The sequence below is a fragment of the Cebidichthys violaceus genome, unplaced genomic scaffold (assembly GCF_023349555.1).
Source record: "Cebidichthys violaceus isolate CVI_PGR_0920_01 unplaced genomic scaffold, fCebVio1.0.p SCAF_16, whole genome shotgun sequence".
NCBI classification, from domain to species: Eukaryota; Metazoa; Chordata; class Actinopteri; order Perciformes; family Stichaeidae; genus Cebidichthys; species Cebidichthys violaceus.
Window position 1 is genome coordinate 9,154,161 of NW_027176329.1, and position 20,818 is coordinate 9,174,978.

The following is a 20,818-nucleotide window of genomic DNA, read 5'->3' on the forward strand; positions in this document are numbered from 1 at the left end:
AGAAAGAAAAAACGGTTGAAAACATCTGTCTTCAAGATTCATAACAGTTGATTTGCATGATTTTTACCATTTATAGAAAATACAATGTACTTCTTCTATTCCAGGCAAAAAAGTTAAACTATGCATCAAAGGAGGCAAAACGTGCACATCATGGTTCTCTAAAGATGCTACAAAATGTTAGACATATCATAAAGATTGATGAGAAAAGGATGTGTGAACTCTCTTTTTTCTAACTGAGTTATGAAGATGTATCTGTTTCACTACTCTGTCTGAAAACTTCCCACAGTGAATGATGGAAACAGGCTGAGTTATAAACAAGCACATTTAATGTCAGTTCCTTCAGTGTATGAAACAACACATGGGCCCATTTGCTCAGACTATACACTACATGAGAGAGACACATTACATAACCCTTTGCCAAATACCACTTTTATTTATTTAGTCTTGTTAAAGAATAATATATATAATAATAATATATTATAAGGCTACAAATCTGTACAGAAGAAAGGGAATCGTTTACATGGGAACTCATGAGGTTTTATATTTTTTTCTCTTATTATGTCTCTCTAGTCTTCTCAGTCTGCAAATCCATGTTATAAGGGGAGGGAGAATGTCATTGGGTGCTAATCTTAGATATGAAAAGCTCCTTGGGTCCAGTCTAGCAGACGACACAGCCACCTTTCTCCTTGAAGGGGTTCTTCTCCTCTGAAATGCCTTTGACGAGGGTGTCCTCATCCACTCCAGCCTGAATATAGTCCTTGATTTCCTCACAGCATTTAGATGTCTGAAGTGATCAGACAAAAATGTTTTGAGACACTCTTATCCAGACATTTATTTCAGTTTGAAATGCTGATTGAATTAATTGTACTTTGTACAAAGGTGACAATTATTAGTTGATGCTTGTCAAGGAAAGAAGTCTGAAAACTGAATTTATTCACAGGTATCTTTGAAAACAAGAAAGACACTGACATGTCCATCACCTCAGTGCAAAAAAAAAAACAACTTACCAACCACCTCTCAAGTTTCACTTCAATTTTTAGTTGGTTTACTTCCATTAAAGCCTTGTCCTTGTCCGTCAGGTCGTCTACGTTTATGACCGGCATTCTCTGTCAAAAAATGAAACATTCAGCATGTTTTGATAAATCTTCACCGCCATATGACATAAAAGGTCGCAAAGTATTCTAACACACTCCACAAAACTTAATTGAAGTAATATAAATACTTACGGATGCTTACAGGGAGCAGTCCTTCACCCTCGAAATCCTTCTGAAGAATCCCGGTCCTCTCCCTGAGTCTGGGTTATAAAGTAATCTGCATAAACAATCCTAATCCGTTAATCTGATTAAAACAAGGCCCCACTGTATGATCAAGACATTACCTGAAGTATGTTATCAAACAGGACGGTGAATCACACAGGTGTCTGTTTGGCTTCTTTAGAATTATATTTAAAACAAGAAGCTGTGTTGCTTATTAAATTTGAATTCAGGCTGTTTTGACTCTGTTTTACCTCATATTCAGAAATGGATTGGGGGGGGGGGGGGGGTGCTTCATGTATCAGGTCACTTTGATAAGACGGTTAATCTGTATTTAGCCTCCACCTGTCAAGATGGAGACGCATCATTATTCTTAACATGACTGCACAGCAGTTTTCTAACAGAATAATTAACACTAGATGGAACAAACCAGTGTGATAGAATCATACAGATATGTGTAACCAAAGCTACATTTTATTGTGCAATTTTTGCTTAAATTGAATGCTGCTTTTTACTATGAGGAATGGGGACCTTGAGTGTTTAGTGGTGCAAAACATTACTGTTTCCTTGAAAGACTCTGGGTGGCTGCTGTAATTATTAAGCAAAACAAAAGATAACATTGACTACAAGGCTGTAAACTAGGCAACAGTGCTTTGAGGCTTTGAGTGTGTGTGTGTGTGTGTGTGTGTGTGTGTGTGTGTGTGTGTGTGTGTGTGTGTGTCAGATCCAGTCAGACGGGTATGATGGGATCTTGGCAGGATGGCTCAGTCAATCAAATTGTGTGAATGTTTCTCAAGAATGTCTGTCTCTTAGAGACAACACGATAAAAACAAATTGTTTTGGAAAAATTCCTGTGACTAAACTACAGAGATGCTGCGTAGTTACTGGGTCTCTGTTCATCATCATCATCATCATCATCATCATCATCATCATCACTATCACCATCACCATCACCATCACCATCACTATCATAAGTGACCAACAGTGACCAGTGAAGGCAGTAGTGGCAATTCAACTTCCTCCTTTGTTATTTCAGTTGCGTTGAATATGGCTTTAGTCACTACAAACACTTCCCTAGGCGATATTACACCGTAAAAACGTGCCTCTCTGATGTCACTTATGAATTAATCACCACTCTAATCTGGTTTCGCTGCGGTTTGAAAATGAGTCATTAGATCCCCGCCCCTAAAGTTCCCCATGGGAAACACTTCACTCAACTATAAAAGTGGATGTGGCTGCGATGGTCGGCAAAGCGGACAAAGGCTGCAGGAAGCAAAAGATTAACAATGGAGTTTTGCATATTAGCGCTGATTACACTTTTCTCCTCGGTTTACAACGTTTTGGCGTTGTCACCTAAAGGTAGATCTGTCAGCAACTTCTTTCGTTTCTTCAGTATTTTACCGAACTTGAAAAAAACTTGATAGTCCTCTTGTTGTTGGCCATCATATGACCTCCTGCGTGAGACATGCTTCCGTAACAGATCGCCAGTTTGGCGGCTGTTACGCGCAGCGATGCGTAAAGCTTAGTTTGGTGTTTCATTGACAATGTTTTTGCTGCTTTCAGGTGCGTGTCTCCTTCAAGTGGACGAGGGACCTTGTAAAGGAGAAATTGAGAGCTACTACTACAATACTATCACCCAAAAGTGCGAGCTTTTCATATATGGAGGCTGCCAAGGGAATGCCAATAACTTCAGGAGTTATCAGGAGTGCCATAAATCATGTTTCAGAATCCCAAGTATGTCCTCTCTGTGCTGAGCATACACTTAAGACGATGGTGAACTTGCACACCTCAGACAGCTATTATAAGTAGACTGTGTGTAGTTTACCCTCAAATCTTTTACTTTTTTAAAAATAATTAATTCTGAATATTATAAGGTATTTTGCAATTTTTTTGTACTTTCACGCTGCCGATTGTTTTATTTGAATAATTAACTAACTCAAGATATGTTGCTTAACATCTTCAACCACTGTAGTGTTGCCTATAACCTTCAAAGTTGTCTTTATTAGTTTTTCCAAAGCACAAGTCAGAAAAAAACAGGCTTGGCTGGTTGCTTCACTTTCTATATTTGATAAAGGCTTACCTTGACTACTAAGAAAAACATAAATGTATATTTGAATCTAGATTCCAGTTAAAGTTATTTATTGTGCAATAGGTGCACAAACACTTTAGGATACCACATGATCTAATCCCAATCTCACATTTTGTCCCCCAGAGGTTCCCCAAATCTGCAGGTTTCCTAAAGTGGAGGGACCCTGCCGCGCTGATATTCGCCGCCACTTCTTCAACATGACCACCATGCAGTGTGAGTCCTTTTCCTACGGGGGCTGCCATGGCAATTCCAATCGCTTCCAAGACCTCACCGCTTGCAAGGAGTACTGCAGTCCACGAAAATGTGAGTACAAACCTATTTAGTTTGAGGTGCTGCCTCAATAATAAAAGTTAGAATTATATTGTTAAAAATGAAGGAACAAACAAACGTTCCGTGTGAAATTTAGGGGCACTTCTGAGAAATAACTTAATACATTCGGCACTTGTGAAAAGAATGTCTCATCATGCCTTTGTGAGAAAGCACGATGGATAAATATAGTCCAGACATAAAAAAAGAGTTAAAACAATGATTTTACTTTTTGGGAAAAAAAGCTATCAAAAACTCTGATGGTACTCTTCTTGGAAGATGATGACTGGGCTTTGCGTCTCATTTCACAGCTGTTCCTGTGCTCTGCCTGGACCCTCTGGACAAAGGGAGGTGCTCAGCCTCCATTCCTCGGTATTACTACAACACAGCCAGCAAGATGTGCGAGGAGTTCAGCTATTCAGGCTGCGGAGGGAGCAGCAACAATTTCGTCTCGAGGAAGAACTGCATGGACGTGTGTGTTACAGGTGTGTGAGAAAAGTTCACCGTCCACAATAACAGGAGATGATCATTTGAGTGGAATTTGCAGACTTGATTCAGTAATGACGGTGTTTGGATTGGCAGTTAGAGATACTTAGAGATAAATAATAATACTCTGCTGATTTCATTGTCAGGGGAAACCAAGGAAAATCTGACTAGAAAGTTATATTTGCTTTATAATGAGTACAGAAGTATAGGCATTATAATTAAAGGTTTTCTAATCAGTTGTTAAACACATTTTTTTTTTGTTCCAGGAGGGAGGAAACCAACAGGCCAAGGCAAAGGTCGGCGCATGAGACGGAATAGAAAACATCGGATCACTTTCTTGCAGGCGTAGACGTCTGACACTCAGGGATTCTCACTTGGACAAGCCCTTAAAGGAAACTTACCAAACTGAATGTTTTATGCCAAAATGTTGACCAGCTCTTCTTTGTTGTTACCAGAAGAGTCATACTAGCACATATACACATTTCCACTGTATTTCTTTTTGTAATGCTTTATGAGCTACTTCAAATGTGATTTCAATGAAGTTTGTTAATGCACTAATGTTCCTGATTGTGTATTTTGATACTGTATTTGTGTAATATGTGTTGTATAAGCAATACAAACATTTTTTATTTGCCTAACTATTATATAAGCACATTTATTTTGATAAAAATATATGGAATTGTATGAAGTATCCTGGCATTTTTTTGTACTTTCATGGTGCTGATAGTATTATTTGAATAATGAATTTAAAATGCGTTGCTTAAAACGTATTCAACCACAGCAGTGCATATAACCTTCAAGGGTGTCTTTATTTGTTTTACTAAAGGACAACAACACTGCAGCTAAAAAAATCAGGCTTGACTGGTTCCTTCATTTTCTCACAGTCACTTTCACTTTATCTCTAGGCCTCCTTCATTCCTTACTAATGCTGCTGTCTTCCCTCCTTATCTGGTAATACTTTGTAAGGCACTCAAGCCTGTCTGGGTCGCCTCTGCATAGCCTTGAATCAGGAAGGAAGCAATCATGCGAGGGTGTCAGGTTCATTAGAACGTTTCTGCATGTTTTGAGGAGAGGAAACTGCAGCATTACAAAAATTGAATCATAAGCCTCCAATGTCTTCAATGAATTATAATGCAATTATATTAAAATGCACTCAATTATAAGTACAAACGGGAATGGATCCATGCACAAAACATGATAAGCTAATGAAGGCACACATTTTCTCCCAAGCTCAATTATTAACTAAGATTTTCCTTTTTCTCTGATCAATGATACCAGTTTTCACAGATGATATACTTCATGTAACACAGGAGAAATCAAATTGCTCTGTAACACCATTAAAGTAAAGATGCTGTTAATTCAAAGTATTCTGTGGTTCAAGAATATCCTAACAGTCCTAAATCTCTGCTTTGTTCCACCTCCTATAATAGAATAGCTGAAGCGCTGTGTGATTTTTCAGACAATAAATATTTATGGAAGATATCAAAGTAAACTGCTCACCCGTCTGGCTTGGGTATGAATAGCAGTAAAAGTTAGGCTAGGCCCTTGGCTATTAAGAGCTAAAACTAAATCATACTCGATAGCGATATGAGAGAGGATGTCATCCAAACAGTCTGTACTCAGCTTCTCAAAAGCAAGATAATCCTGAAAATCACCACTACTGCTGGTTTTTGGGGAACTGAAAAGAAGCTTTATTATTGACTTACTGCTCTTTAAGGTAAACTCTTCTTCCCAATAACGTTTCAATCAATACAAATACAAGTTGAAGTATTTATTTTTTAGATATGAGCTATTTTTCTGTTGCAGATAATACTCAAAGAAAAAGATTTGTTACCATAATAGTCAGTTTGAGTTCAATTACACTTTGAAGCAACATACTCGTATGCTATATTTGAATTACTAAAAGACATGACAAATGTGTGAGATGGTACAGATGGACACAGCTGGTTAACTTTTAATCATAACAAGGCTCTGTCTTGGACCATTAATTGGTGGCAATATAATACTGACTGTAAAATATCTGATGTAGTCCAGAGGGCTTGAGATGAATCGATCCTGCTCTGGTTATTTCATTAGCTACAGTGCATTAGCCATGGTCATTTTCATTGTCTCAATGGTGATTAATGGACGTTTACAAAGAAGCATACTTCGCATTTAAAATGACAATAATTCCATTTAGTATGCTTTGACTTTGTCAGGCTGTAACATTGTTTTGTATTTGTGATGCTAAGAGTTGTTATCAAACTAAAATAAAGACTTTAAAATTCATAGCTTTTTCTGTATTATTTTTCACTGTTAAGAACTAAATACTTACTGGAGATAACCGGTATGCTAAATTAACATTCAACATTATACCAAATGACTGCTTCTAAGACTCCTCAGCATGATGGTGTGAGTGGCGCCCCCTGGTGGACGATTCACATCTAACAACAAGTAAAAAAGGCAACTTTGACGCTTCTATCGTAGGGTACAAGTGTTAATATCCTCTATTTAAAAAACAAACACAAAAACAAGATTAGTGTCGAACTTGGCAGTAAATTAGCTAGTTTACTCACTGCTTTAATTAAAGTAGAATACTGCAGATACAACAGATTTTTCAGCCACCTGAAGTCACTCTGCACTTTGGACTATTGGAGCAACCCACGGACTGCAGCTCAGGTGTTGACTCAGCAGCATGCATTCCACCACAATCTGTTTGTGTGTGGATCTGGTTTGCTGAATTGAGCTCTGCCTTCGGAGTTTTTCTCACATCATGGGAGCATAAAAACCTCCGGGTGGAGATCCGGTTTACAAGTTTCATCTCTCCTTTTTTGGGCTTAGAACCAACTCATCTTGTGTTTCTCATCTTAGAAAACGTAAAAGGGAAGGCGGTCAAGCAGTAATTGAATATTTTAAAGAAAGTTCCTTGGATGGAAAACAACAACCAAATCTGATATAGTATTGTTTTTGCTTTAGACAAATCAATCTTGTCCAATGTGCCAGTCTCCCCAATGCCAGAAACAAGAAATCCATTATAGCTTTTTGTGATATAATCAGCAAAGAAAACAGCCCTGTCTTGAGATTGATGGGTAAATTTGTTATTGCTCACAATGTGAGTATAATGTTTGTAAATGGCGGTGCTGAACAAAACAAACCTCATTAGGTGTAAATGTTCACAATGTTTTTTAAAATGAATTTACCGCAAAACAAAATTCACAGTATTTGCCTGTTTCATCTAATAGAAGTATGTTTTCCTGTCAATAAGCTCTTGCCCTGTTAGATTTATATTGCAATACACACTCTGCTGCACTAAATCACAGCAGTACACAGAAAGTGTGTTAGAAGACCGAACCCGCTGACGTAAATTGAACTCTGGCTACAGGAGAAACATTCTGCATGTAAATTTAAGTGAAATTTTATTTTAACATTCCTTTCTTGTCCGTCAAGAATTTGGTCTTTTTAAACACAGTCCATCTGGCTGCCAAACACACGTAGTTGTGACAGCTCCATACTTCTGCTTCTGAGATGTTTAGGAAGCCTTCACAGATTATCAATTGATTTGCAGAGTAATGCACACAGAAAGAGATTAATTTGTCATTGTGAGTGTTGCCTGTTTACGTGCATGTGTAGAAGAGGTTTACTAATAGTCATTTCTCTATCTTCAAAAGTCCGAATGTAATTTTACCCTGCCTTGGCTCCCGTAGTGGTGCGGTAATTGACTTTTGAAGGTGAATACTAATTTCTACAGTCTCTGTGACAGACAATTTTGTAACCTATTGTATAAGAGTTAGACATTTTGTTGTCAGAGAATATTGACCAAATCCTACCCTCCGTCCACAGGCCTTTGCTGTAATAACCTACTGTGCTTTTGTTGTTTGACAATACTATCGCACCACAGCAGATGACTCATAGCTGCAAATAAAATGTGCCAGAATCATTTTCCATCAAGGTTGGGATGATTAAAAGTGATTTGGGCAGAACAAACAAATACAGATTCCTCTTTTTCCCTAAGCCAGATCTTTTTCTTTTCTTTTCTTTTCTTTTCTTCCTGCACAGTTAAAAAGCGCTGAAATAAAATAAATAAAAATAAATATTTTAATTCGAGCAGGAGCCTCTTCCTCTTCTTCTGCACCTGTAAGCTTCAATATCCAGCTTCCCAGATACATCATGCTCCCGTTCAGCAGAAAGTGCACTGACACAATTGGGTTTCACAGCTTAATAATGGGTTAATGGTAATTAACCCATTGACAATGGTAATGGTAATGGTAATGGTAATTTTAATATATATCAGCCTACATTTAAAAAAAGCTGACCCAACGCATGCTGCCCACGTTGAACAGGAGAGCTGAACATTCCTGAATAAGCATGTTGTATGCAAACTGGAGGTGAAGAACAATCTGTCTATTGTGAAACCTGCTGCAAACTAAACTGGATACATTTTTGCCGACTGATCAAGGATATGAGCTTACTGTACTTGTTGCTTTACGATGTATAAGAATAATATGAACCAACTGGTCACTCTGCTAAGACAATAACTTTGATATTTTACAGAGTCCCACTATATGTTCAGCAGCTATCGTCACTTTGTCTGTCTGCTGTTTGGTGCTGGGCAGGTTTACACTGTACAGTGGGTTAATGAGAGGTTGTTCTTTTTGTTGTTGTTGTTGTTGCTGAAAACAGGTGCCTTTCATGGCTGGAAATGGAACAAAAAGCAGTAAAAGTGAATCAAAACGGTTAACATAAAGAATATTAATTATAGCAGCTTTAATTTCCAAACATATTACCCTGCAATTGAAATACAAATGTGGCTTCAATAAAGTTGTACAGCTAAATCTCTCAGCAAAGACTAAAGTGATTATGTCACCTAGAGACAAATTGTGGAGCTGCTCCATATAGAAACATAAGAGGGCAGGAACCGCGGAGCTTTTACTGAGACATGGGCACATTTCCTGATTCACTGCTGGAAGCCTAAAAGCAGACATTTATGATTGAAATGTCACCGACAAACACTTGATGAACCCACAGAGTCAGTCAATAATTCAACTCCTGATGACATCACCCATTCATTCACCATCCAATAAACAGCGTGTTGGTTCACAGTGGGGTTTGTTTCTATTTGACGCTCTATAATCACTGTAGAAATGGGAAACAATCATAGAAAACAAACTGCATCATGATCTCTCTTTTATTGAGATTAAACAGAACCACTGTCTTTTATTTGAAGGGCAGATAACAATTATTCCAGCCTCATTTGTTGTTCCTAAATGCTCCAAGATGAAATAAAAAAATCACATTCCTTCATGCCAGAATGTGCTGCAATGGCATCCTATTAACTCTAGACCGTGTACAGACACATCCAACACTGGCACCAAACTCGCATGGCCCTTTTCTCCGGCATCATTAAGCTCTAGTTTCACAACACAGGCACCCCTCCAGCTCCATTTTCCTTATTCACCTTCCATCGTCACCGCAACTGACCATAATGAGGGGATTCAGTGAGGAGAACTTGCTTTTTCGTGGAAGTGTCCTCTAACCGCAATACCATCTGCAGCACAACTTCAAATGTGACCATTCAAAGTGGGTGGACTCATGATACGACTGTTCGGAATTAATTTTAACGAGGCGTGAATAATCTGTCACAATCACAAAAATGAATCGATTCTCTTTCCCTGCCCAGAAATCAGTGCTGCTGGAAAATCACATTCTTCATTATATAGCGTGATTTAGGGTTAATCTAATTAACTTGTGTGTGCAGACGTGCATGTTAAATGTAGCTGACACGGTCAGTGGTGTTTTCAGCTTGAGAAGATGACTAACATTTCTAAGTAGATTGTGTTTGTCCACTCCTCTCCTCCTCCCGCGTGGATGTTCTGTCTTTTCTGTTGGTTTGTTTGCAGATCTCCTGGCTTTAAAGACGACAGCCTCATAATGTCTTTCACTGGTATAATGTGTTATGAGTATGCAGCAACATTTACTGACCTGTCTGTGTGTGTGTGTGTGTGTGTGTGTGTGTGTGTGTGTGTGTGTGAGAGAGTGAGTGAGTGAGTGAGTGAGTGAGTGAGTGAGTGAGTGAGTGAGTGAGTGAGTGAGAGAGAGAGAGAGAGAGAGAGAGAGAGAGAGAGAGAGAGAGGGAGAGAGAGAGCGTGCGTGTGTGAGGACAATATGGTGAGAACTGCAGACAAACAGCTGATGATTGGAGTGTAAAGAGAAGCTTGAGCAACAAAAAAGACAACAACTAGGAACACTTCCTGTTTTTTTGATACTCCTAAAGGAGTGTTCTATTTTATACACAACCACTTTTTTAGATGGCAAGTTTCACTACCAGGCATCAAATTACCCGGCCTCTAATAAGGAAATTACCTGCTCGGTGAGTGCCTTGTGCTCTCGATTTTTTTTTTATTTGCCTTCATACAACACACCTTTTTTTAAAAAAACAAACAAACCCAGATCAATAATAATATCCCTACTTCAAGACTAAATTAAAGATTAAATAAAGACCCCATAAAAATGATAACTGGCATCAACAGTCAGTTGTCCAGTGGAAATCTCAGTCTGACACTTCGCTAAATAAATGATGAGCATGGGTGTTTAGTTTCCATGCTAATATGAGTAAAGCATCATGAGGTCTTGTTAAACCTCAGTTATTAATTAGTGTCACAGCATTTAAGAAATATTTTCCTGTGTTTCCATCTTACCTGTATTATGGTCACTGTGATTTTGGAGGGACCACTGCTGATTATCATTCCACTACAAAGTAGATCCTTAGACATTCAGCATCTTGTTTAGAGACACTCTTTGGTTGAGGTCAATCCCTCCCCACTTAAAAACACACATTGACACTAAACGGATCTGCAGAAGAGGGAAAGTTTTTCTGTGCTCACCTTAAAGGTGCTAATAAATATTTAAAACAACAAAAAAAAGGTTACGTTGACATTCACTGTTACTCACCAAGAATTAAGCATTATGTGCATCATTATGGTCTAACAAATGTTGTCCTTACCCATAAAACATTTGCAAAGTTGAGTGTTTAACTATTTCAGATCGTTTACATCAATGATTACTAGCCTTGCAGCTTTCTTCCTCCATGTCTTTGCTGGTGCTTTGCAGCACATCTTGTCACGTTACCGCCACCTGGTGATCAGTGGAAAGTGTGACGCCATAGGTAGGACTGTAAAAACAGCTCTACGGCGCTACTAGAGGTCTGAAACTCCACAGGGAGCCTTTAAAATAAAATAGAATTCATGATTTTGTGACATCACAACTGGAAGCCGATCACAACTTCAACAAGTGTGATGTGGAGAATTTACTTTTCAGTGAAGTGAGAGACATCTTGTGTCCAGCAGTTCAAATTCTAAAATATGTTTTTGTAGATTTTTTACTTTTTTCAATGAGCGAAAAGGGTTGAATGCAATAACAAATGTGTTACACTTCAAGCATATTATTTTATGTGATTGAAAACATTAACAAATTTAAGGGTATCTGCAGAGAGTATAAACTGACACAATATAATCTTAATCATTGGAAAATGTTTGATAAACAAACATTTTATAATGCAATTTGTCATACATCCTTTAGCCGCACTTATATTAGTAAAATATATGCTGTATTTTATTTAAGATATTTATAAAATGAAAAAATATGGTAATCAAAACAAAGGGGTCACTTTAAAGTCACTCATGACTTTCACAGAAAAACACAGTTGTGTATATATTTTAAATGTGTTGTTTGTTTCCGCTGTCCATACGGAGCGCGCACAAGCTGTGTGTCTGAAACACACAAACAAGAGATAAGGTGAGGAGGAGCTCCACCAACTCACGCTCGTCCGCGTAAACGGGAGGCAGTTAGACGCACTTGGATTACCGGGCAGTCAACTGTCACCGCTCATAACGGCTACAGACCGGCGCCCTGCCCAGCGCTCCTCTCCCGCGCGCATCGCCGGTCATTAATTCATCTCATAAAAAGGCAGACGCCTGGGTAAAGCTGCGTCAGTATGAGCATTTGATTGATTTTTATTATGGGTTTTATCTCCGTGGATGCAAAAAAAAAGTTTTTATTGACGCTGCGTTAAATAGGAGCGCAGAAGCTGCGAGTCAGTCTCCGAGGAAGGACACCACCGGGTTTCTCTGGACCTCCTCAGCATCACTGTCACTGCGGCTGCTGTTTCTAAAATCTGTTGAAGTAAGGTAAGTCACTGCGGTGTTCCGTCTTAACTTACTGTCACTGTTGGTGTAAAGATTAGTCCGCTATCAGGGGGGGGTCGCATTTGCAGCGTGTCTGTCACCACCATGAATCCCAATTTTCTTTATTGTGTGTCACATTTCTAGGACTGATAGAGGATAATAAGAACGTTATGACCGTGACTGTTGCCGCAATGTGAATTGGATTTTCATTTTCCTGTGTTTATGCTGTAAACGGATTATTTTAATGTCGCCTGTAGAAGAGGTGTTTAAATCGAAACATCAGTTTAGCTCAATTTTATTTTTAGGCAAGAGAGAAAATGCAAAATGTGACTCATACTCATGTGCACATTTGTCCATGATGCTTTCTTTATATGGTTGAAAAAAAACAAGTAAAGGCTGAGAAGAGATTTGGAATTGCATGGGTGCATGCATTATACACACAGCAAAGCGTATTCAGTGGTTTTGGGCTTCTCCTGGAGGAATACTGGGATGCGATGCAGTGATCCACTGTGCATTTAAAATACACTTGTGCTCAGGAATACCAAAAACAACTTGTGCAGGTTGAATAAATCTTGGTGAATCAATGCAAATTTATAGATGTTTACCGGTGGAGTACAAACTACCCACATAGCTTGGCTTCTTCTAAACGTGTGCTCCACCAAAGAGATGCAAAGGGCTGTGTTACAGATGAATCCTTTACGTCACACACATATGCTAGACACACACTCACGACTTACATTTTGACACACAGCACACACACACACACACACACACACACACACACACACACACACACACACACCTGGTTGTTTTGCATCCATACAGGCTTCTCTTCAGAGAAAGTAACAGAACTAACATGGAGAGACATCTGTTAAATATAATTGTACACGCTGAAAAACACATTAAAACACACACACAAATGAGCAATCACGCAGCACACAATGCACAAAGGTACGACACAGATTAAAGGTCAATGCATGCAACCATTCTGCACTCGCTGTATTTATCATAATAGCACACTTAAAGGACACGGCATCAGTGTAGAGGGTGAGGCTGAAGCTGCTTCTTGCTTCACTCTCAGAAAGAACTGTTCACTGTTGAGTTATATTTTCATGAGCCAAATCCACCCAGGACTTCCTCTCTCTTCTCCTCTTTGTGAGAATTGTTGACACCACTTTGAAACCACCCTCATGCATTCACCCTCATATTGATTATATCAGCTAATTCATGGAAAAAGTGAAAATAAGCATTCCTTCATGGACACAACCAAGCCGGAAACCAAATAAGCCAACATCACCGACGAATGCTGCGTGCCTCAGTTCAGTCTCCAGTTGTGGCAGAAACAGAGCAGAAAAGCTGAAGTGCCTTGCCGACGTCTGTGGCTAAATTGGGATTCTTCTTTTGGGGATTCCTTTGCGTTTACATAACCGTGTTTAGAGTAATGGCGTGTGTCATCTGGCGGTTATATTAGAGGCAATAGTGAGTGAAGCTGATATGACTGCGAGGAACGACAGTCTCCCAGCACACGCTGATATACACGTACTGTGCAATACAGACGAAGACAAGAATAGCAACAGACACAGCGAGGCTGTCAAAGAAAGAGAGAGACAGAAATGGCACGGAATGAGACGGACAGCAATGATTAGATACGTGCAGACAGACAGGCTGAGATATGTGCAGAGCCCTGCAGTGAGTTGGGCTGTTGGCATCGTCTGGCTGCTTTCTGAGTCCCATAGATAAGTTAGTCGTTAATCATCCCGCGTTCTGTCGGTTGGTCTGGTCAGAGGCGGGTGAGCGGGCAAGCCAGCAAGCTGCACACTTCCTCCACGTTTGAAGGGACAGAGAGGTCTACATGAAAAGGATGAAAAAAGAAGGAAAGACAGGCCTGTGGAGGGAAAAAATTATCTGCGTTAGATATCAATGGTCTCCAAGTGTTTGAGGAACAGCTTTTTAAAGCTTTACACCCAAATTAAAATATAAATGTATGTGGGGGAGATGCACACGTATGCAGCGTCTTTGTTTTTATTTATCTTATTTAAATATTTAGATATTTATTTGGGACTACAATACTCTTGTAATTAAGTGGCACTGAGGACTATTGCCCCATGGCTGCAAACACTTGTCTCCTTCCCTGTCACACACACACACACACACACACACACACAGACCCATCACTCAGTCAGCAGACTAACCACTGCGTGTTCCTCAATATTAATCAAGCTAATGCTTCATGTTTTATTCATAGGTACATGCAATGACCCTTAATGTCACTGTTTCTGTCTGCCTGGGCTTCGTAATCGTCGCGTTCATGCACAAGACACTACATTTACATCGTAGGACTAACAGTGATGCTTATCCTGCTGTGTGATGCTCCCTTGAGAGGAACGAAGAATCATGTGAATTAACATGATTGTGGCCCGGAGTTGCCAATGTGTGAAAGCCCTCTCCTTTGACCCCAAGCTGTCTTACGCTTGTCGGATGATGTGAACAATTTTGCTGTCACAGAATTAACTACTTACATTGGCTGTGTTGCAAACCTTGAAACAGAGGAAACTGCATAATTTGGACTAACGCTGAAGTGTCACACATTGGGTTTCCCATGCTAGCAGGCCATTCATCCGGCTCAGACAGATCCAACCTTTTCCATTACATAATACATACGACTGTGTTGTCAGAGCCAGAGGTCAGCCTTTACTTCTTCATTTCATGCTACCAAAGACATACAGCAGCAGCGCACAGCTGGATCTGTGTAAAATGATAAGGACTTAAAGAGTAGCAAGATATACTCAAGATGACTTCGCTGAAACTATTGAGCAAGCTGGACTGGTTATAGGGTGCGATTAAATTTAAGTGTTACACTATGTGCAGCACAGCTGGAGACATTCTGCACAACTCTGTCCGTATTTCATGTTTGGATCTCTGCGTGAGTCAGATATGAACCAGGCAAATGCTCCTGCTCATGATTTTCCACAAAGACAAGGGGATCCAGTGTGGTAAAATTGGATTTCACAGTCATCTGTTGCAGTTATCTCTGCCCCGCTAAGCTGTTTACTGAGTGCAGGCTGGACGAGCAATTGTAGAGCAATAGAAACTTGCAACATTTTATTTGTGACTGAACTCACCGAGGACTCCAGGACAGAGACACACATGCTATTAATGAATCAAAACTGACTTCTGCATGTATTTTATGCAGTGATGCATCTCCTGTAAATAGTGCTGCATCTAAAGCACGCAGCATCAATAGGTGGTGCTAGAATAGACTAAATGTCCGACGGCTTAGAGACGGCATGAGTAGTGTGTGTGTGTGTGTGTGTGTGTGTGTGTGTGTGTGTGTGTGTGCGTTTGACAAAGACAGAGATACACACAGATGCATTTGTGATGGTTTAAAGTTTTCATAAAAATGTCTTGTGTCTCCTCTGACATGTGATGTCTTCCCCTCCTCTAATTCTTGAATTGAATTTGCAGCAATGCTGCTCAAGACGCTCCGGCTGCACAGCTAATGGCAAAACGTGTTCCCTTACTTCCTTGATCGATCGGATGCTCCCTATCTGAAATCCTGGGCATTTGTTAGCAGAACCTGACGAACGTGCAGTCCCACATCACACTTTTATTATTGCTACCGTGTTCATCTTACAAGTTTACCTTATGGTCGTGAAAATCACATAATAGGTTTTGAAACATAAATAGCAATTTGTCGAAAGGATAAACATTTTTTTTTTTGCTGGGGTTAATGGACTGCTGCTGTGTCAGGTAGTTTTAGAGTTAACGCAAAAGACTGATTAAATCATCCTCACAGCTGTTAAATTAGGCTTTTAATGCAAATTCAGATCTCCGAAATGGTTTCTGAACAGGCTAAACAAAGCTGTTTACCCTCTTCAGGAATTTAAAGTCTTCTATTTAGGCTTCCTTTAACAAGTGATTTCCTGAAAACAACAATGGACAATTACTCTGCTAAATGTTCGATGCTGATATTGAACTCATTTGCTTTAGAAATTACTATTAATAAGAGTGTGAAAGCAGGGTTGCATCACGACAGCAGCCACATGTCATTGCAAGTTCCTTCCTTCCCCTGCAGTCTTTAAACAGCTACTAGTCGTTCATCTTCATCCTTCTGGATGACTTTGACAGTGAATTCAACAAACACGTCGGTACAAAGTATCCAATTAGTATGCAAATGTCCATATTTACTGCTGTCAGCGCCACAAGACGTGAAGCACACACGTCTAATTTAGTTTCTCTTTATCTCGTTGGTATTTGCTGTTCATTCAGTTTTTCTTTGTTTTTCTGTGTATGTGCGAACAATTTTTGCTCTGTTGTACTTCATCTTCATAGTTCAGAAGCCAGACTGATACACCGGCATGCCTTCTTTGTTTTTATTTTCTCTGTCTCTGTCTGTCCTCTTGTCAATTCATCTCTGTCCTCTGTCGTTGTCCTTTAACGTTGTCCTTCACAATTAATTGCATTCTCAGTCTCTCCTGTTTTTTTGCTCTTTTCCTTCCATCCTCCCACTTTTGCACTAAATCTTTTCACCTTCTCCCTCCTGTGTTTGAATGGAAAACACTTCCTGGGGTTATTTTCCATGCCAAAGTGTCAACCCCTGATAGCTTTCTGTCGCTTGGGGAGACACACAGTCACAGAGCACACATAATTCGGAGTCACTGACACAGATGGCTTGGCTTGAAAAGATCCTTTTTAATAGTTAAAACTGTTTTTGTTCAGCGTTTAAAGCTGGTCTGGTTGAATTTTTAAGGTCCTTAATTTTGGAGCAACAACAAAGAGGATTCAATCTTTCATAATGTCCTTAATCTCCATTAAAATAGTCGCTTGTCTGCTTTTCTGTCTATGTTCCCCTAAGATCTTCCTTAGTGTTTATCAGCCAGGTGTCTAGATTATCAATCTAGATATGCATATGCATTTTTTTCAACACTGACATTTAGGATGACACACTGAAATATTCTTGGCTCAGATTCTCTGGATTTGGTGCTCTCACACATCGCTGATGCATCTGTCTGTGTTTGTGCCTGCAGTCTGTCAAGACGATGGCATAGATTGTGATCTTTTCATTAATGAGAATTTGCCTTTTGCAGTAAATAAAAGAAAACATGAAAATGGAGGTACATATAGCTTAGCTTAGCATATAGATATAGGGGAAACAGCTTCCCTGGCTCTGTCCAAAACTAACAAAATGGACTTTGCAGTCCCTCTAAAGCTATTTCTTGCTCCAGCCAATGAATAGCTTTGCTGTTTTTTAAACTTTATACAGTGCCTGTACAGATACAATAAATAAGATATAACATGTTAATTAGTGAAGTTTAGAGGTGCTGATAGGCATATTCTGACACAAGAGAGTAGATGATTCAGAAATATTTTTGAGGCCCAGAGAAATATCTATAAAGAGCATGAGCGGCACATCAGGCCTCTCTAGAAGACCCCTGCTGTTCAACATCGAAGCCTCACTCTCAGAGGGGCAAAGCCCAGAGTGGTTAGCAGTAATTAAAGTAGCTCACCTTTTCCCCTCTCTGTGTGTGTGCCGAGAGACATCGGTGATTCTGATTTATTACAATATCCCTAGACTACCAGACCACTCATTGATTTCCTTTGCTGTTAGGCTCTTTTTCATCCTCATTTTGGCTCACACTTCAAGTCTCTCTATGATTCACAGGGCCGGCTGTTGTACCAGGTGTAATCACACCCTGTTAAGGTTTCTGTGATTGATTGGTGGCACTCGGGGAAAGCCGTTGCGCTGACTAAGGAGGTTGTGGCCAATGATTTTCTCCTCCTTCAAATACATTCACTTTCTTTTTGTTAGGCTCTCCAATTTTCTCTGGAAATTTGGAGGTGCTTTTACAAGTTTGCTGCAACGTTGATGCTGTTAAAAAAAGCACCAAAATGTTATTATTTATTTCCATGTCATTTATCATCACACAAGTATTTGCACAAAACATGCTCTCTGCATAATGTCTGTGAAACTTCAAATGCTGCTTTTGTATATTTACAGCCTCAGCAATGATGTCTATGATCTTGGTTATATTACACACTGGTGTGCCCTCTTGCTCCTTGATCTATACTATACTTGATTTTTCCTATATGTTACAAAAAAATGTCCATATTGAAATAACATGCTTAAGGACCTGCTTCCATGGCAAACATGCTCTTCGATGGTCCAGTAACAGTGAGTCAGAGCAGTAGAGGGGCTTTTTGAGGGTCTGAGAGGGATTCAGGGGCTTCTGAATGAGGCTTCAGGGGCTTGTTGTGCAAAGAGAGGGAATGATTGGCAGCATAACCACTATGTTCTTGAAAAGCTCTCCGCTCGCATTTACGGCTTTACTCTTTTTCTCCTTTGTCACCGGCTTTTTTTCTCCTATTTCCTATTCCTTAATTCTTCTCTTATCACTTCTGATGTTAATTGAATGCTTTATTTCTTCTTCTTTCATTTCTTTGAATCTTTACCCCTCTGGTCACAATCTTTGAGTTACTATTTTAGTTTTCCTGCTGGCGACCCTGCATCCGTGTGATAACAGCACCCATCTCTCTCTGCCTGCCTCTCTCTTGGCCTGTTTACAGCTTGTAGCACCCAAAGCCCTCTCCCTGACCCAACAGACCGTACGGGGAACACTGTGCCCAAAGGGGAATGGTAGCTAATGCCCTCCAGCTGAAGTCCAGCAACAAAATACTTCTTTAATTGCTTTCCCATAGCCCTCAGTTGAAGTGTGCTTCCTCTGCAATTGCCTATTGATGCAAGTGGGAGTTAGCAATGTAGGACAAAAGGCTGTATCCTAATGGGATCTGTATTGCATGCAGATATCCATCTTTTCAAACAAGTTTGTTGGGATCTTTAGTTTATATAATTCACAGAATATGTTATTTTATCCTGGTCAGTTAAAACCATCCCTTACATTTATTTTCCTCTTTACTTTTAAAGGAATATTCACACTTTAGGAAAATAAAACCCACAATGCAAAAATCATCAGCCTCCAGTTCGATAAAGGATGTTGTGGCTTGTGTGCCCACATGTTTTTGGATACGTTGATAGTGGCTGCCTTCATTTCTTAATTTTTTTCTGCCTAGCCCGGCTCGGCTCAGTGGCTGATAGAAGATTTAAATTCTTTTGAGAAGCATATTTAATGTAGAAAGAACAGCAAAGCTGGAGAGGGGGAGAAAGGGTCCTCCCTCACAGTGGTAATTGAGAGCATACTGAGGAAGAATGTGCACTTTTATTTATTTTTACTTCTCTGGAGTTGAGAAGCAAGGTTATCTTTAAGATGTGAATTATGATCTGCAGATGGAGAGGGGGATGGAGAATGCCGTACAGTAAGTCACCTAGATGACAGGCGCAGGCCTCAGCTCTCAGCCCATCTGCCACCATCTTTTCTTCACTCTGAAATGGCTTAAAAGTCCTTGAATAGGGATGTCTTGTTGTTCATGCAAATTCAGAATTGTTTGAAGTTTTATTTAAAAGTGACATATGAAAGTGACTTTAAAGAAAAAAGGGTCGGGAAATACGACCTTAAACTTGAAAATATTATCTTTGACCAATTGGAACAACATTAGAATTCACAAAAATATAAAGCTTTTATTTTTTTAAAATTTTGAAAATAACAATTTCAGCTTATTACGCTATAAATGTGTATATCTTCAGACAAACATAAAAGTGACTTAACGTGACTTCCTTTATAGTGCTTTAATGGTATTTGTTCACCCTTATGTATGTCTTAATTTGTTTTATAACAAGTCTCGACCCAGTTGTGATAGCTTCATTCTATTCATCTAACTTTATCTGAAATCTCTGCTGCTATGAGTTTTAAAAAGATTTATAAATGTCTGTTTTTGTTAAGTTAACCATAATAAATCTCTTATGAAAGTAAAACAAAAAGGGCAGTTTTAATTACAGTGGAAAATATTTTATGTAATCCCAATAACTGTATGTGTTGATAAGTTAATACATTTTATTATATATTGGTTATCAAGAGAGCAGTTTATTTTAATTTGCATTTTAATTGACTATTACATTTTTTTTAAATAACAGGAATTGTTGAAAGATATATAATAATTAAAATGAACAATAATTCCATAATAATAAGTTATAAGTCTATAAATCATAACTAATTACAAGTCTGGAATATATACTAGTAGATGTTCAATTTTGCAAAAAAAATCTTATATGGTGTAATTATTCTAATAATAAGTTGTTATATTTTATTATATATATAATATAATATATATAATATATATATTATATATAATATATATTATATAGTTGTTATAAGTTATTGTTATATAACTATTAATTATAATTATTGTTAATTATTGTAATTATGACATTTATTAGTCATACATGTAACTTTCATAAACCTCTTTTGAATTACAGCAGATGCTCAAATATTTCAATTGAAATATGTATTCTGTACATATATATATATATATATATATATATATATATATATATATATATATATATATATATATATGTACACAAAGCAGTGTGGTAGTGGAAACACTGAGAATGTTTTCATGCTGAAACTTAT

General features: G+C 38.7%; 3 protein-coding genes across 3 annotated transcripts in view; 2 read left to right on the forward strand and 1 right to left on the reverse strand.

Annotated features, from left to right (window-relative positions):
• Nucleotides 1–325: 325 nt before the first annotated feature.
• gngt1 (guanine nucleotide binding protein (G protein), gamma transducing activity polypeptide 1) lies at nt 326–1,261 on the reverse strand. Its single transcript, XM_068710601.1, has 3 exons — nt 1,227–1,261; nt 1,008–1,106; nt 326–784 (listed from the first exon to the last, which is right to left on the reverse strand). The coding sequence occupies exons 2-3, from the start codon at nt 1,101–1,103 to the stop codon at nt 659–661; spliced, it is 222 nt and encodes a 73-aa protein (XP_068566702.1). The 5' UTR covers nt 1,104–1,106; nt 1,227–1,261; the 3' UTR covers nt 326–658.
• A 1,229-nt stretch (nt 1,262–2,490) lies between these two features.
• tfpi2 (tissue factor pathway inhibitor 2) lies at nt 2,491–4,818 on the forward strand. Its single transcript, XM_068711071.1, has 5 exons — nt 2,491–2,612; nt 2,817–2,987; nt 3,466–3,645; nt 3,960–4,133; nt 4,401–4,818. Exons 1-5 carry the CDS (start codon nt 2,540–2,542, stop codon nt 4,481–4,483), a joined length of 681 nt encoding a protein of 226 aa, XP_068567172.1. The 5' UTR covers nt 2,491–2,539; the 3' UTR covers nt 4,484–4,818.
• Nucleotides 4,819–12,006: 7,188 nt separating this feature from the next.
• calcr (calcitonin receptor) overlaps nt 12,007–20,818 on the forward strand; it is a 53,394-nt gene continuing 44,582 nt past the window's right edge. The window contains exon 1 of the mRNA XM_068711072.1: nt 12,007–12,296. The gene's annotated coding sequence lies outside the window, so the exon portion shown is untranslated. The remainder of the gene's footprint in view (nt 12,297–20,818) is intronic.